Genomic DNA, 18,235 nt, shown 5'->3' on the forward strand with positions numbered 1-18,235 from the left:
TTTTTTTTTTTTTTTTTTTTTTTTTTTTTTTTTTTTTTTTTTTTTTTTTTTTTTTTTTCGTTTTCTCGTTTTCATTTATTATATATATATATATATATATATATAATATTTTCTTTTTTCTTTCTTTCTTTCCCGGGTCGTTACACAAATTAAATGAACTAGTAAATGAAAAATGCTCAACCTCCATATTAAAATGACTCGTTAATGGTGGAATATAGTAACCTATGTGGGTTACAATATAATCTTAACTTCTATATTTTAAACTAGCTTAAATATGACAAACAAATAGTTAAACTATAATTAAATAATGCAATTAATAAAATGTGCTTATTGACTCATCCTTGGACTAGTTTCATAAATTGAGCGGAGTTCATTAAATGCAACTTAAAGTGCATTTAATTCATCTCTTTCTTGAAGCTCAATTTTGCACAACATACAAGGGAGGTTTCTAGCATCTTCTAGAATTTTCTTTGACGAGCTCACCATAGCTTCAATATAACTGTATAAGGTTTGTTGTAGCTCCTTGGCTCTCGTTCTTGTAATTGGACCTTGAGGTATGAAAATTCCTTGGTCGTAGTTCATATCACATAAGATTCGTTAACCCATGAAAAAAAAAATCGAAAGGGGATAGAAGAAAAGAGGAAGAAAGTATATGAATTCAAATAAGAAAGAAGGATCCCCAACCAAGACGGTTCGAGTCAACTCAAACTCGAGAACCAACCTAGCAGACGAGTGTGACAGAAGATCATAAGCATTAAACCACCAACATGTTAGGAATGAATGTTTCATTCGTGCACCAAAAACATTTAAATTGTCTTTGATTTTCAAAATTAAATATTAAGCAAGGCTATGGATGATTTTTAATCTACTTATTTTAACACCGGTAATGATTTCATTTTTTATTTAAGGTACGTAACATACATTAATTATTTTAATATGTAATCAGATACAATAAATATATTTTTCTCTTTTATACTTAATAATCAAATATATTAAATATTAATTTAAATACTTTAATTAAATATATTTTTCTTTTTTTAGTTATTTAATATATATAATATATATTAAATATTAATTTGAGGCGATCAAATTAAATATATTTTATTATTTATATTTAATATATTTGAAATATTAATTTGAACCCTATAAATTTTTTAAATTATTACTTGAACATGATTAATAATCTTTATCTTTTATACACGGATGATATTAAATTAACAAATAAAATAATAAAATATATTAATTATGAAGTTTTTTTTAGCATAAATCCAAATAATCTTTTGTACTGTCTTCTGAATTCTATTAATAATTAAATTACTTATATCTTCTTTAAGTGTTCGCTGACTACTAGTTGAGATCAGAAGAGAGTGTTTGAAAGCTGTGTAGTCATAAAGGGGACCATCTCAAGGCTCAATCCAGTTTGTGTATTTTGAGTTTTTCATGCTTTTGTTAGAAATTGTATCTCGAACTCATTCCTTAGTGGTAAAATGTATCATAGTCTTGATGAATCAGGAGTTAGAGGTTCATATTTTCATAACCAGCTTTTGAATTGTTGGGAACCATATATCGAGGTAATTGTTGGAGGGTTGCTCCCTCCGATACGACATTATGGTGCTACTTGAAAATTATCATATATTCCTTAGTGGTAAGAGATAATTTGGAGAGAGTCCTTACCGAGTCATTGTTTCTTAAATTTGATCTCATTGAAGTAAGGACCACATAATTGTCAAGGATTGGTAGGAAAGAGTCTCATCTTCCCTAATTTAGGAGATGATCATGAGTTTATAAATAAGAAATATATCTTTATTGGTACAAGGTCTTTTAAAGTAGACAATATGGCACCACAGGAGAGATCAGATCCGATCCGTGGTGACAGAGTTGAGTAGATAACCTCATTAATTAATAAAGCTAGTAGAATCAAAGACTATTACAGGACTCCTCACTTTGTGTTGGCCATCATCCCACACCAATGAAGCCGACACAATGCCACTACTAATGCTTCCTTCAATTGTAACCTCAAAGCTCAGCTCCTCTCCCAACGCCTTGAATGAAAGAACAGAAGGATTTACTGTAATTTTAAGCCTCGAAGGACCCGAAACTATGGCGTTATATGTCGAATTCGCCGACCCAACATTTGTGACCCTTCTTCTATAAACTTGGCTGATTGGGGTTGAGATAGATGTGGAAAGAGCGAACGAAGGATAGTTTAGATCGAAAACTACGTTGGAATCGCTTCGAGAACACGAGCTATTATCTCCCGAGACTTGCTGGATCAACTTGGTGCTGTAACCTTGACCACAAAGGAACCTTACATAGTCGATCTCAGTGGCATTGTAGATCAGTCCAGGATTCACTGCGCCTAAAGGGTTTATATGGCCTGAACCATATGCAAATTCTGCATCTGGGTTAAGGTCAGATCTCATGGGAAATGCTGCATTCGTAAATTCATTTGGTTAGTAATCTTAAACGCGTTAATAATCTATAGAAATTGTTAAAATGAGTGCACACTTAGAGATATCAATTTATCTTATAGGACCAATTTCGAACGAGGAGGAGAATCTCCATTTAAATGAGAGAGAAAGTGGAGGGAAGATTTTTACTAGTTAGCTAAATGGAGCTGAGGATAGTGATTATATTCTCCATCTTGAACTCGCCCCAAACCCCGCATAAATCCCCATCCTGCCTCATTATATATATTGAAATATGGAAGTTTGATATCCCACATTAATTGGAAAGAAGAACCAAACACTTTATAAGTAATGGGGAAGCTGGAAAGCCCAAACACCTTGAGGGGAAACCCAGAAGGGAAAGTCCAAAGAGAACAATATCTAGATGAATACCGGTTCTGTAACTCTGAAAGATGCTTTTTAATGTCTTGAGGGGAAGCCCAAAGAAACAATATTTGCTAGTGGGCTTAGGTCATTACAAATGATATCAGAGTTAGATACCGGACTATATGCCAGCGAGGAGACTCTTCCTCGAAGGGGGTAGATACGAAGGGGGTGTGTCAGTAAAGACGCGAGCCTCAAAGGAGGGTGGATTTGGCGGAGTCCCACATCAATTGGAGAAAGAACGAATGCCAGTAAGGACGTTGGGCCCAGAACAGGAGTGAATTGTGATATCCCACGTTAGTTGGGAAGTAAAACGAAACACGAAACACGAAACACTCTTTATAAGGGAAAGCCCAAAGAGGAAGACTATCCACTGGAAACTAAATTACCACAAATTTTACAGAGGTGAAGACGGGAACATGAAAAGCTTTCCCATCTCACTCGGTAGATATCTCTATGCAAGCTAGCTACGAGTTAAGTATTGGTGTTAATACCTGTTGTCATAAGTGCGGATTTGAGAGCAGCGGGAGACCAAGAAGGGTGGAACGTCTTAACATAAGCAGCAACAGCGGTAGCATGTGGGCAAGACATTGAAGTCCCTGAAATGATATTAAAAAGGAGTTGTCTGGTATCTTCCTCAGCTCCTGAGGGTGGGCCTATAGGGCTCCATGCGGCTAGAATTTCAACACCTGGACCACTCAAATCTGGCTGCAATGCCACAACAGACAACTCAATAATACTAATAATAATCAAGATTAGAGAGTGATTAAGTTCATGATTATGAAGCTAATCACCTTCAGAATGTCTGGGGTTATTGGATTTGGACCTCTCGAAGAGAAGGATGCAACAAAAGGGGTTGCTTTATACTTCCCTTCAGTGCTTTTTAAAATAGTAGCCGTTGGAAGGCTGTAAATAATGATGTAATTAACTAGTGTTAAGTAATGGTAATTACTGAGATTAAAAGTAAAAAAGTTTGGATTAATTACCTAGTTAAATTGGCATAAGAAGAAATGAGAGCTCCTTCTTGTGTGCCGAGATGGGAGGCAGGCAAAGGGAAAGGGAATGTCAGATCCTTTGGATTATTGTCTTGCATTATAATCCCGATTGCACCCTCTAAAAAATTTAAATTTGTCGGTAATACAAAAAAATCGCAAAGGACAATTTTACCCTTGACCGACTCCTTATCCACCGAGTTCGTCAGACAAAATCTATTTCACAAAAGGAAAAAATCTCAATTTTTTCGTTTATAGTCACAAAAATAGCAATGAAACTCAACTCAACTCAACTCGAGTCTAACTTAGTTTATCGTCATGGTTTAAAAAATAGTACCCAAAAACTCAACTCGAACATAATTTAATTTTTTAAAAAGTATATAACAAAACAAGAAAATTAAACTATAAAAACAGTAACAGTACCGGGAGATGGATCCATTGAAGCCAATATTAGGAATATTTCCAGCATACACCAATGGATACTGTGTTCCATTTAAATCAAATGTATTGATCGTGACTCCCTGTCATAAATTTATATAAAAAAATTATATTCAAGTTCATAAAATTTTATGGAAAAGTATGTTATATATATATATATATATATATATGACTTACATTGAAGCTTCTTCCATCTCCGAGTTGAACTCCAGTTAAAAATTTCCTATCAGTAGTACTTGCTGCTACTGATAAAGACCAAGGTGAGAAGTTTCTAACAGTGAAAGATTTTGGACCGTTGTTGCCAGCCGACATTGACGTAAGGATTTCTTTTTTCATTGCATGGAATGCTCCAATGGCTATAGAGTCATTAAAGTAATCTCTTGGTGTTTGTCCTCCAACCGAGAAAGAGATGATATCAACCCCATCCGCAATGGCATCGTCGAACGCGGCAAGAATATCAGCGTCAGGGCAACCGTCAGACCAACATATTTTGTAGGAAGCGATTCGTGCGGATGGGACTCCTCCCCTTGCTGTGCCAGAGCCAAGACCAAGCATACTCGCTTGCCTGACCAACCCGCCTGCTACTGTTGATGCCGCATGTGTCCCATGGCCATTTGAATCTCTTGGACCTTGGATATCGTTTATAGGATATTGACCATTGGTACGATATGATCGAGCTCCAATGATTTTACTGCATAGAGGATCTAATATTATGACTTATGTTCTTACAAATTAAATGTCGAATCCTAAATTGCTATGAAAAAATCTGTGAGAATATACGAAATTGAACGTACTTGTTACAAGAGAAATCGGATGAGACTTCACAACTACCCTTCCACTTACGTGGTGGCGGGCCATATCCTTGGTCGAGGAAACTAGGCGATTCCGGCCAAATCCCTGTATCTAGTACTCCGACAATGATGTCACTTTCCACTGATGGAACTCGACTGGCTTGTTGGGACAGTCCCATGAAGTCCCATGATCTTGTCGTGTGGAGTTGTTTTTTTCCATTTGGAAAAACGGATATTACGCCCTTCATTTCTAAAATTAAAAAATATATATATATTATTTTTTTGGGAGAGAATTAAAATGGTATATTTTAGGGATGTTTCCAAGACCCGAAAATATTCAACCATACCGTTCAAACATTTTACATTATGTTCTTAACTCGCTGTAAATGTTTTCACTCTCTCGATCTTCGCAAAGAAAAAAGAACCTAATCTTAGGTTCTTTACGAGCGTACCTGAAACTTTTTGGACTTCGACTTCAGTCAGCTTCGCAACAAAGCCATTGAAACTTCTCTCGTAGCTATGGAGTAAAGAATGTGGAGCAAAATGACTGAAATAAAGTTTTATTTTGCTTAATTAGTATATTTCTCGACCATAAGTCTTTAAATTTTAAAAAAAATTATGTCTAATAAATTCGATCTTTAAAAAAAACTATTAACACAAATTAAAGTAAAAAATATTTGACACAATTTAAAGTTCAAGGATGACTTATTCAATACTTATCAAACTATAAAGATTTGTTAGACACAAACATAAACGTTCACAGACTGGACTCGTAACTTAACCTAAACAATCACCTGCCGATAGTTTCTTGTAGCATTCTCACATGATGAGACCGAGTCAAAACTCGGTCTTTTGGATGACTTCCCATGTACACAATATACGTCTGCAAATCGAAAAACGACATATTAAACGAAAAATACAACGTAAATAGAGATTTAGAGACAAAATTAGATTTACTTTTCTATCATCGTGTTCGGAATTTGAGCAGAAGAATAGTTGAGAAAAACAAAAGGCGAGGAAGAGAAGCCTCGAAAGAGAAGACATTGGTTGATATTAAGGCATGAAATGATATGGAAAGCTAATTTATACACCAAAGTTTGATGGAAACTTGTGGAAAAAAATAACCAATTATTGGAAAATTTCAACAAAAAAACAAAAAAATTAATTAATTTTTAATTTCCTTGGAAAATAACCTCACAACTTAGGTCTTCAAAATAATAATAATGGGAGACCTTTTCTCATTTTGTTTTTATTAATTAATTTAAATTTTAATTCTTTTATAATTAATTGTTATTACTTGTATCCTTTAAATCGAAGGTATTAATGAATTTTTTTTTAAGTTAGGGGCATTTTTGACCGAACACGCAATTTAATTTAAAGGTATTTTTATTAATTTAAACTATTTTTGAATTAAAGTAGGTTTTTAATTTAAAAATCATTTTATTTTAATGAAAAATCAATATAAAATTTTAAATTAATATGAATCCTAAAATGACTTTTTTTTTTTTTTTGAAGGGATATATTTGTAAATTCTTTGGAAAAGGAAGAAAACAAGTATGACTTGGTCTTAACTAAGGGTCATTATGTGAATTGACAAATGACAAAGATTTATAATTATGACACAATGAATTTAGAGGAAAGTACGATTAGTTATGGAGTTCCTATAATTAAGCCATACAAATTCTCATAATTACTCTCGTGGTCTCGGTACATTCATGTATCCATTTTATTGGGGTGCCACATACCAACTAGCTTCCGCCTTAGTTCGTCCCCGAACTACATCTTACTAGGAGAGGTATCGCTTTGATACCACTTGTAATGACTCAGATTCATAATTCATATTAGAATGCTGGGGATGGGTCAGTACAAATGGCATCATAGCATTATCACTCCCTATAAGATGTGGTTCAGGGATGAACCAAGGCGGAAGCTAATGGGCATGTGGGCATGTGACACTTGAGAAGGAAGGTGCACCTTATAGGTGAGGTAGTAACTTTCATTTCCTTTAAACATTTCTTAGTCATTCTATATTCTTAACACATGGTGCTCTGTGTCACGGTCCTACATTTTTTACCGTACGGTGTCGTGATTTTGACATGCTCACGACCAGCCTTAAGGGGAATTAAGCCTCATATATTTTTTTTTGCCTCGGTTTTGTGGCTTTGTTGAACCTTAGGCGAGGTTTGTCTTCGCCAATTGAACATCGCTTGTGCGGAATCCAAGCTTGTTCAACCACACACGCCGCCTACGCGTGCATGTTCAATCGTCTGCGACACATCCGACCTGCCTCTACACTAGGCCAAGTCATTCGGCTCGACCTTGCCTCTGCTCAAGCCAAGGTCTCTTAATGCAACGTCGCATCTCATCTTGTCATCTTGACCCCCATTGACATGGTCCATATGTCTTGACGTCATCTCACGTCTCGGGATGTCGTCGGCCATCATAACTCACTCGATCATACCATCGAGAATGGGCTCGCGTGTCGTTCATCTCATCGGGACTTCCCGAACATCCATCCATCCGGGTTCTATCGAGGCATTGGCCCTCCCGTGCCCATGCCGAGTCATTTACGAATACCATACCGATAGCGGGTGTATGTAGCAACCTCCAACACGCGGGCTAGGGCGCAATACTGGCACACCCGTGTCGTCCGGTACTGTCCTTCAAAAACCCATTTCAAAGGAAGTCGCCCGAGACACTCGTCTCGGCACGCTCGCCCACACTGTGACACACGTATGTGCCACAGGGTGGCTTACTTAGGCCCCACAGGGCCCAGGAGTAGTAGAGAGCTAACACCATGATACCCTATAGTACATTTTGAACCATTTTCAATTTTCTGGGCATAGACATGATTTTGGTGAACGGTCATACAGTGTTGTGTATTGTCTGTCCGGTGTCCGATTGACATCAAACTTGGGGAGCATTCATATTTCATATGGACGGACTTAACTCTCGAACCATATGCCTAGATTCCTTCCGGAACCCCGACTTTCGAGGTTAAGGCCAGGTACCCTACCCGACCCTTCAACAAGCCTATCTTTGCCCCTCATGTCTATTCGTTATCTCTGTCTTGCTTATGTCTCAACTTGTCTTCAATCGCATCATGACACTCTTCCATATTGGCCCTCATGTGGCCGGATGGGCATCTCTTGAGGGACGCCGCTTTGCTTGTCATGACGTGAGAGTCACAACCTACTCTCTTCATAGTATGGTTGTAACATTCTGCCGGTGGTGCAACACAGTGATCTTGGAGGCGACACTGAGCCACTCCGACCCACAAGACAACCTGAACCTATTGACCTGATCCACCAACCCGTATCGAGGATTCGAACCATCCGACTCCGACTCGACTCAACTTCGCATATGACAAGTGTCAACAAGGAAAAAATCAATGCTAAATTAATGTATGAATTTGTGGTTATAAAACAAAAGACTAAAGATTCAAAATATAAATCAAATGATAAATAAGAGGGTTCTTCTAAAATCATCTCTCAAATCAAAAGCTAGCCTTTATATTCATACAATCATCCATGTCAAGTGCCTATAACCAGCCCATTTGGCCGCCGCATGGATCCCAATAGCCAAAGCCGCACCCAAAAGAGGCACCGGAACATCCCTCTCATACACACCCTCTTCCCTTTCCTTTCCTTGTGAAACCTTCTTCCAATGGTGCCAAATAGCCAGACCCATAAACGAACCCATAGCCAAAATCCTAACCCATGGCTCACCAATGGCAGCAAACACAGCAGCAGCAGGCAGCGCAGACGTTACGTCGTCTCTCTTCTTCACGAACTTCGAGAAACTGTAAACTCCCAACAGAATCGTCCAGAAGAATGGCTCGGAAATGTACGCTCGCACGGCTGCGTAGCTAGCAAGCCCTGATAGTGTTAGAAGATATGGTTGAGTGCTAACGGAATCAGGGACACTGGCTTCTGAGATTGCAACCACGGTTGAGGCTAGGATGATTAGTGTGGTTAGCTCGGGAACGGGTGCGTATGCAACTACACTCGAGTAGAAAGATCGAATCGTGTAGAATGTCGTCTCGATTCCTCTTATCATAGAAGTGATGGGATCTCCAATAACATAGAGGATGAGAGCTAAGGCACCTTTTAATATGTATCCCACAAAATTGAAGATGCAAAGAACAGCCTTTCTCCAGTTACCAAGTTCAAAAAAGACTGCTTTCCAAGCATAGAGAATAAATGCAAGAGCTGCATTATAACCAAAGGTAATTAACAGTAATTCATCTTTCGATAACGAGATCGATCGTATTAAAAGACAATGAACTCAAGAATTTATGTCGGGTTGAATTATTATGATTAAGAACAGAGGACGACGCTCAAGAATAAGCTGCTAATGTTGTCTTTTTTTCTCTTCAGAAAGGAATTGTAATGAATATGATACAAATACATTACTAAGAATATGCATTCAGTATATCATAAATGATTTAAAGACACAAAACTCTCTCCTCGCACATCACCCGGTGTCCTTTTTGGGCTTTCCCTCAAGATTTTTAAAACGCGTAGGGATTGGTTTCAACACTCTTATAAAGAATATTTCGTTCTTCTCTAAACCAATGTGGGATCTCTCTACCCCCCTTCGAGTTCAGCGCCCTTGCTGGCACACTACCTCGTGTCCACTCCTTTCGGGGTTCAACCTCCTCGCACATCGCCCAGTGTCTGGCTCTGATACTATTTGTATTGTCTCAAGGCCACCTCTAGCAGATATTGTCCTCTTTGGGATTTCCCTCAATGTTTTTAAAATGCGTCTACTAGGGAGAGGTTTCCACACCTTTATAAAAAAATGTTTCGTTTTTCTCCCAAACCGATGTGGGATCTCATAATCCACCCCCCTTCGGGGACCCAGCGTCCTTGCTGGCACACCACCTCGTGTCCACCCCCTTCAAGGTTCAGCCTCCTCACTAGCACATTGCTCGGTGTCTAGCTCTGATATCGTTTGTAACACCCCAAGCCCACCGCTAGTAGATATTGTCCTCTTTGGGCTTTCCCTCAAGGTTTTTAAAACCCGCCTACTAAAGAGAGATTTCCACACCCTTATAAAGAATGTTTCATTCTCCTCTCCAACTAACGTGGGATCTCACAATCAGTGTCCAAGTTTCAAACACATACCGATTAGTCTCCGTCCTAATAACTTCATTCGGTAAGGCCTAGTGAATGAAGTTCATGGGGAGGTACTAAGCCTAGCTACCTCCCATATGACCTCTCAACCTGTCTCAAGATCCTATTATTATGCCATAGGATAACAAACAGCACCTTAACCTATGCAATGAAATTCAAAACTACAGAGCTTAGAAACTATGACAGATACAGCTGTTCTTGTTACAATAACAAAAATTCCAAGATTATCAACAAAGTTAGGCAATCTTTTCTACCCTGAATTCAACAACAATCGCAAAACCCACTAACAAGTTTGAAGATTATACTGAAACTAAGTGGTAAAATTAAACAAACCAAGAACAGAAATGATTCTTAAACGTCCAAAACATCTATGAAAAACAAATTGTAAACGAGTAGAAGAATTTACCGACGAAGAAAGGCCACCTCACAGGAGGATCAGGAGCTTCTTTGGTCAAGTACCTGAACCGTTCCGGCATAGTACCCTCCTCTCTATCATCATTCTGAGGTTCAACAGCTCCGGCAGAGACAGTGAAAGGTCCCAAGCTCCTCGAAATTAGAAACCCACTTAGATTATGCGATAACACATTGCAATTTCTTGTGGGTTTGTTCCAAATGGTGTGAATTTTGCAAGGGGAGCTACAAAATTGAACGTTTTGGCTTTTAGGTCGAAAGTTTAAAGGGGAAGATGAAATTGCTGTGAGAAGAGGAAGTTTTAGGGTTGAAGAAAGGCCGGCGATAAGTGCAGTCGCCATGACTGATGAATTCGATAGCTAAACGAGGAATTTGGGTATAACATGGATTGGAGGGTTCCGGGAAGCCTTGACCGCAAACCCGTAACCAGAAACCGGAACCCGGCGGAAATAACAGGCCCAAGAAGTAAGCTTACCAGGCCGGCCCAATACCTAAGAAATAGGCCCAAATCTTGTTAGGCCTGCATAGAGAAGCCCATCTGAAATGTTGACAACCAGTGACCAAGACTACCTTTTCCGGACCATCATGGCTTTTTTTTCCCTTTGCCCGGCACTCAAAACTCAAGTGACCTTTTTTTTTTGTAGGACCGGGGGCGAGTCTCAATTGAGATCAAGAGAGAAGGCAGCTCACGTACGGTTCAGGAGCCGAGCTCCAGCACAGGATAGACGGTTGTGAGAAGAGATCACTACTCTACGCTGCTATATAGAAGACCACAAGAACAACGTTAAACCATTTCTTCTGATCCTTTTTCAAATTTGATCGAGACGGACGACTTAAGTTTTTCCGCCGGACCACACTCGTTGACCTCCAATCGGGAAAAGCAAAAGAAGAAGAACCTTTCAGAATGGTCCCCCCTAAGATGCCTGATCCTCAAGCTCATCACCCTGGTATTGCTACTCGTCCTCTAGTTTCAAGAAAAAAAGAGTTCCGACCGCCTCCCCAGGTAAGTATTTATTTATAAACTCTCTCGGTAGAGGGGTAATAGCCGAAAGGGGGGACAATTAGGCGAAACTGATTACAAAAGACGCTTTTGGTTCTGTCCGTACGTACCCAGCTCCTCTCTCCCCTTTTTTTAGCCAACACCTACAACTTTTTTATTAAAAAGAAAAATAATAATAATAATATATTTTTGTTAATCAATATATAATTATAATACAACTTTTATATTTCAAAATAAAAATTCCGTAGAATTTCCACTACTATTGGCAAGCCAACCTAGCCACGAGCGCAGTGGAACGAGTAACTAACTCAAGGCCACCGCTAGCACATATTATCCGTTTTGATCAATTATGTATCATCATCAGTCTCACAATTTTGAAATGCGTGCATTAGGTTTCGACACCCTTATAAGCTCTAACTCAAGTGGAATCCAGCGTTTTGATTCGGGTTTAAATTTTTGTTTTTTATACATATTTTTGTAGGGAAATTCCTTAATTTTTGGTGGTCAAGATGCTTGAATGTTGAACACCCATTTTTTAAATATTTTTTTTTAATAAATAAAGGTGATTGAGAATCTATTTATTTGGTTGAGTGTGAGTGATCCATAAGAAAAAAAATAAAATAATACAACTTATGCATGCATGTGACATGTTTGATAAAATGTCTATGAGAGTGATTTATGTTTCCTTATAAGTTTTTTTTTCTTTTTTTTTTAATTATTATTATTATTTGTCTCAAAAAAAAAATTTAATGACTCAATAAATAAATATATATATATATATATATATTGAAAAAAGATTAATTTATTATATTAGAAGTAAATTTATAATTTTAAAAGTTGAATAAATAAATAAATGTGAAACATTTTTTTTAGTTCAATGTATTGGTTCACATCTAGCCACTCTTTTAATTTAATTAATAATTAGGAATTAAAAATTAAAAAGGTTAGCTGTTTTTGTAATTAACCCAAATAATTAAGCTAACATTCAGCCCAAAAATCATATCCCATCATTATAAATCTAAAAAAATTGCTTGCTTAATTTTAAATTTTTTATAATTAACTGTATAAATCATAATTTTCAATTTTTTAAAATATTTCTCATTCAGAATGAGTTTATTCATGTACCCCTCTTCTCTCGAGCATCACGTAATATATTTTTAGATGGGTCGACATCAATTATAAACACTAAATATTCTTAATGTTTATAATAGTTTTAAGGATATGATAAGACAGAGTTAAGTTTAACTCTATTTTTAGATTGGTCGGGTTGATTCTTCTAAAAAATGTAACCCATAAACCGACCCAAATTTTTTATTTTCCAAAAAAATTAACCCAACTCAAATTTTATGATTTGAATTAGATAATTTAAATTGGTCGACCTAATAGGTGAAAAAAAAAAAAAAAACCAATGTTGACTAAAAATAGTACCTACCCCAAGCCAACCTACAATTAATAATTATATTTGTTTAATTATAAAGATTGCTCTTTTTTCAAAAAATAAAAAAAATAAAAAAATTGTTTTTATTAATTTTAGGACCACATGAACAAAGTATCTTATTTTCTTTACTATTATGAGAAATAGTGATGAGACCACTTCCTTATTTTTAATTATTATAATTAGAATTAATTTACAATTAATTTTTTTTATAAAAAATTATAATATGTCTCTTAATTTTAATTTTGTATTTAATATATTATTAAAATTAAAAAAAAAACCACAATAATTTAGTATAAAATTGAGTGGGCCCCAGCTCCATGAAGGTAAATATTTAATTAAATTTTTAAAAAGAAAATATAAAGTAATGGAAAAATAATAATAAATAAATAAGGGTGGGGATTTGGAAGGTTTTGGATTCAGAGGATCAATTCTCTAAATCAAATTTGATCACTAAAAGCGCCTTCCTGCTTTTATACACCAGGATGCGAATCCCGCGTGGGCGACCGTACTGACACTTTCTGTAGACCCGCATTACGATCTTGCCACGTGTCGACTCACATCTGACGGCTCTGGTATAATAGGATTAATTACGGCGCTCCGCAACACGCAAACAGGATTGCGTGCTTTCAGTTTCTTGTTCTTTCTCTCTGTTTCTTTGTAATGACGTTTTTACCCTTGTGTTTTGTTTTAATTTATTTTCTATGATTTGACATTGCCTGCCCCCGCCCCTACCCCTACTTGTCCTTTTCTTTTTACAGAAATATTTGAATTTTTAAGTTCAATTTAAAAAACAAAAATAAAATTTTAAAAATTATATTTTTTAAATTTTAGTTAATTAATCTCCGTAGAAATAATGTTTATAAACTTAAATACTATCCAAATAAAAACCGAACGAATATCAAACAAAGCTAAAGTTATTACAGAATTATAAACTCTATTCCGATTGGGTTGATGACTCAAGCAACTTGAATAGAGTTCACAGCCCAACCTAACCTTCTATTTTTGGGTTGAGTTGGGTTGTCTATTAGACATTTACAAGTTACAAGTTACTGCTAAATGTCAAATACTTTTAATCGTCATAATATTTTAAAAGGATGATAGGTTGGATTGGGTTGTAATCCTCTTTTCGGATTGGGCAAGTTGACCCGACCAAAAAATTGATTACCTATGAATCAACTCAAATTTTTTACTTTTAAAAAATTCAATCCAATTCAAATAAACGCATGCACGTTTTAAATATTTTAAATTATTGTATATTTTCAATATTCCACGTCAGCTATTAACCGTCAGTGACTCAAATATCTCAAAAAACAGGTCATTATAGTAAATTTTAAAACATGATTTATAAATTTAGGACGAGTATCATAGCTAATGGACGTTTTATATTGCTTTAATTTAATTTATCATTATTAGTTTGAATAAAATATTTGAAAATGTTATTAAATGAAAATAAAACCATAATTTGAAACCAATGTTGAAAGCAAGATTAGACTTGAATATAATATAAAATTAGAAAATATTTGTGAAAATAAATGAAACTATAGGTTAATGAGAATAATAAAATTTTATTAAATTATTGGTAAAGCAACAACTATATTTTTATTATTATTTAAATTTAATGTGGGGGCACCAATCTAATGATTCCCAAACCAAACCTACACCCAACTTGATACATTATACAATTATTCAAATTATATTATTAAATTAATAGTAACATTAATAATAATAATAATAATAATAATAATTTTAAAAGACTCAACTTAGACCACCCCTATTTTATTATTTTGCCCTTTATCCACAAAACAACCAATATAAAATATCATATATTATACACTCAAAATTTTAAATATAATTGTTTTATTGTTTTAAATGAGTTTATGATATAAAATGGAAAGGTTTATTGTTTTAATATAATTTTTAATTTTAAAATTCTAAATTCAAAATTGAGATAATTTCCACTATTATAAATTCCAATGAAATTTCATTGGATTCATTTTACTTTAACCAATATTTTAAATAAAGTCAATTATTCAAACTTTTTACAGATTCCATCTGAACCGTTGGTTGGTTGAACTTGAATCAACGGTGGCACTTGATTCAGTTTTAAAAATTAAAAAATAAAAAATAAAAAATAGCGTTTGCGCGTCAATTTCGTTATTTGCGCGTGAGACTCTTTTAGTCGGCACGGCGTGAAATGCTTCTCGTGACCGATCATTTCCAAGTAGCCGGTTACCCAGTTACGGCAGGTCAAAGCGCCGCATTATGTTTCAGTCAAAAGACTATAATACCCCCCATTATTATTATTTATTATTATCATTATTATTTGTCTTTATTCTTTTCTTTATAACTCTTAGTTTATGGTTTTAGATTCTTCAATTTTCCTCCCTATTTTATTTTAATGCGAGTTTGTTTCAAAAATAAAATATAAAATATAAAAAAAGAATATCCTATCAAATCAATATAAACTATCAACTACTAACTCATTTAACTGTTTTAATTCATATTAATTAAATAATGTTATTATTCTCTCAATTTTTATTATAAGTAAAAATATATTTTATATGGTATTATAAGTAAAAAAAAAAAAATATATATATATATATATTTTTAAATTAAAAAATAAATTAAAATTTTTTAGGTTCGTGAATGAACTAAATAATCACTAAGCTTTTCATTTATTTAAACGGAACACAATCTAAACGGTATCAATTAGGTTGGGTAGATTTTTTTTAAAATTTAATTAATTAAATTAAAAAAAAAGGAAAATTAATATTTTAATTTGATTTGATTTGATTTTCCAGATTTTTCTTCGTCAATTAATTACAGCATAGCTGGTGGTCCCTCACCGACTCCTGAAAATGTTGGTGAAAATGACGATTTTAGCCCTGTAAAAAGTTTTATTCTCTTAATTTCTTGGAGTATAAAAGTAATATAAAAATAATACACGTGGCAATGGTTCAATTGGATAATATAAATTTTTGCAATATTTGAATGGTCTTTTTCTCACTTTATTTTATGGAGGAAAAAGAGAATTTAGGAAAAATAAAATAAAATAAAAAGATAAACAAAGAGACTTGACCAAATATTGAAAATTGTTGCGCCACGACGTGACCTACGAGAATTGTGTAGCTCGAAAGAGAAGGTATGCAAGTCGTATTTAGTTTATTCTTCAATTTTTTCGTTTTTACAATGTATCTGATTTAAGCATAACTGAATTGACAGGCACGCGTTATCGCTCTAGAGTTAATAGTTTAATCTCCACCTTTGCAATTGGTGGAGATAAAAAATATGGGTATTTAAAAATTCGATGATTCGAAAAATTAGATCAACCGAACTCAAATCAGTTTGGGCTGAATTATGAATTTATTTGAGTTGATTCTTAAGTTCTCGTAAAGTGAGTTGAACCGAACCGTTTATTGTTAGTTTTAAATTATACTTTTTTTTAATGCAACGTATATTTATTTTATTTTATGATTATTTATTCTCTAATAACTCTTAAAAACTAGTAATGTTGCAAATTTAATATTTGAAAATAAATAAATATATGTTTTATGGAATGAAATTTTATATTTATTAAAATTAATATTTTAAATAAAAAGAAAATGATGGTTGGCTTCCGTTCATTATTTAACCAATATTTTTTAAGTTGAAAAGTTTACTACTAGAACAATTGAGTTAGTCTGACCCAAGTCAACCCAACCTACGAACATCCCACTTAAAAAATACTTGTTTAAACCATTTTTTTATATATATAAAAAAAAGTAGAAACACGAACATACATACGAGATCATTATGAACTTTAGTCCGTATAATATATGTTTATTCAATGTTAAGGCGAACATGGTTAAGAAAGAGTGATTCCCGGGAAGATGATTAGGGTAAATCATGTTTCTTTAGAATTGCAAAATTAAAAAAGATGAATTTATTCCAAATTTGGAATAAATTTGAAATAAATCCATTCTTTATTTTCCAAGCTAGTCTAGATGGAAAAGAGTTCATAGCCAAATTTGGCTTTGAGAAGGAATCTCCCTCTTTCTACTTTCAGAAAATAAGACAATAAATGAATTATTAAAAAAAAAAAAAAATTTTGATTGGATGGAATTTGAGTTAGGCAGGACACGTGTCAACAGTGTGAGATTTGCCCAATATTTTGAAGAAAAAATGAAGAGAAAGTTTATTGGTAACTAATTTCTCAATTTGATTTCCCCCACACGCTACCCTTTTTGTAATTTTTTATTTTTCAAATTTAATTCCAACAAAAAAAAAAAAAATAGACTGATATGATATGTCTTATATTTGCATATTCTTACATTTATAAGGTCACTTACTGAATATTTCTTTTAATACTCAAGCCACGTGCTAGATATTGAGGTACGTTTTATTAAAGTTTAAATGAAATATTTTCGCATTTAATTTTATATAGTGACGATAGCTTTAATATTTTAATGGAATCCCAAAAATTCAAAAATAATATTATATTTTTTTAATTAAGTAAGGGATATTTTCAATTAAAAATATTAGTTTTAATTGATATTATTAATGAAATTAAATTGAGTTGAATAGAAAACGGGCCTGCTGCTGTAATAAATGGAATTAATTTATTATCTAAAACAGATAATAAAATTTATAATTATGAAATTAAATGCACATGGGGTGGAGCTTGTACTTGGACACAAACCCCTCAAAATATCCTTTTCAAAAGATTTTTTTTTTTAAATAAAAGAATATCTTCTCAATAAATTAAAATATTAACCACAACCATTTCTTTTTATTTTATTTTCGAAAACATTAGTCAAACACAGAGGACTCTCTTTATATATATATAGAGTAGAGATTATTTTGATAAGGGTTTACAGGGATAATAATGAGCATGCCAGATACAGATGTGTGAGATCTCACCTCAGTTGGAGAGAGAAACGGAGTATTATTTATAAGGATTTTCGATTATTTCATTCTTACTCATATTTCGTTGATGTGTTTTATATTTCAAATAATATACCGAGATAAAAGATACAAAATGCAAAATTAAAAGTTTATTAGGCATAATTTAATTAATTAATTAATTATTATTATATATATATATATATATATATATTTGGATATTTAAGAGATTAATTAATGTTGAAGAGACGTGTAAACGTTTAAAATTTAATAGAAAAAAAAAGAAAAAAAAGGTTGTGTGGATAGGGGTTGGCC

The 18,235-nt window shown here is 34.0% G+C and overlaps 2 protein-coding genes across 2 annotated transcripts; both read right to left on the bottom strand.

Moving 5' to 3' along the window:
• Positions 1–1,733: 1,733 nt before the first annotated feature.
• On the bottom strand, positions 1,734–6,096 carry LOC111430194 (cucumisin-like). The gene is made up of 10 exons (XM_023066359.1): positions 6,010–6,096; positions 5,847–5,935; positions 5,505–5,599; positions 5,056–5,302; positions 4,439–4,952; positions 4,247–4,344; positions 3,818–4,039; positions 3,626–3,737; positions 3,326–3,539; positions 1,734–2,431 (listed from the first exon to the last, which is right to left on the bottom strand). Exons 1-10 carry the CDS (start codon positions 6,094–6,096, stop codon positions 1,896–1,898), a joined length of 2,214 nt encoding a protein of 737 aa, XP_022922127.1. The 3' UTR covers positions 1,734–1,895.
• Positions 6,097–8,454: 2,358 nt separating this feature from the next.
• LOC111430430 lies at positions 8,455–10,986 on the bottom strand. The gene is made up of 2 exons (XM_023066670.1): positions 10,597–10,986; positions 8,455–9,263 (listed from the first exon to the last, which is right to left on the bottom strand). Exons 1-2 carry the CDS (start codon positions 10,940–10,942, stop codon positions 8,569–8,571), a joined length of 1,041 nt encoding a protein of 346 aa, XP_022922438.1. The 5' UTR covers positions 10,943–10,986; the 3' UTR covers positions 8,455–8,568.
• Between the last annotated feature and the right edge of the window lie 7,249 nt (positions 10,987–18,235).

Source organism: Cucurbita moschata, unplaced genomic scaffold (assembly GCF_002738365.1).
Source record: "Cucurbita moschata cultivar Rifu unplaced genomic scaffold, Cmos_1.0 Cmo_Scf00033, whole genome shotgun sequence".
NCBI lineage: Eukaryota > Viridiplantae > Streptophyta > Magnoliopsida > Cucurbitales > Cucurbitaceae > Cucurbita > Cucurbita moschata.

Bases quoted from the DNA above. Each gene is read 5' to 3' on its own strand.
- LOC111430194 (XM_023066359.1), bottom strand. From the start codon at position 6,096: ATGTCTTCTCTTTCGAGGCTTCTCTTCCTCGCCTTTTGTTTTTCTCAA. The intron at 3,738-3,817 runs GTAATTAATCCA...CATTATTTACAG, and splicing joins TCTTATGCCAATTTAACTAG to CCTTCCAACGGCTACTATTT. The intron at 3,540-3,625 runs GTGATTAGCTTC...GTGGCATTGCAG, and splicing joins TAACCCCAGACATTCTGAAG to CCAGATTTGAGTGGTCCAGG.
- LOC111430430 (XM_023066670.1), bottom strand. From the start codon at position 10,942: ATGGCGACTGCACTTATCGCCGGCCTTTCTTCAACCCTAAAACTTCCT. The intron at 9,264-10,596 runs GTAAATTCTTCT...GTTATAATGCAG, and splicing joins GAGGTGGCCTTTCTTCGTCG to CTCTTGCATTTATTCTCTAT.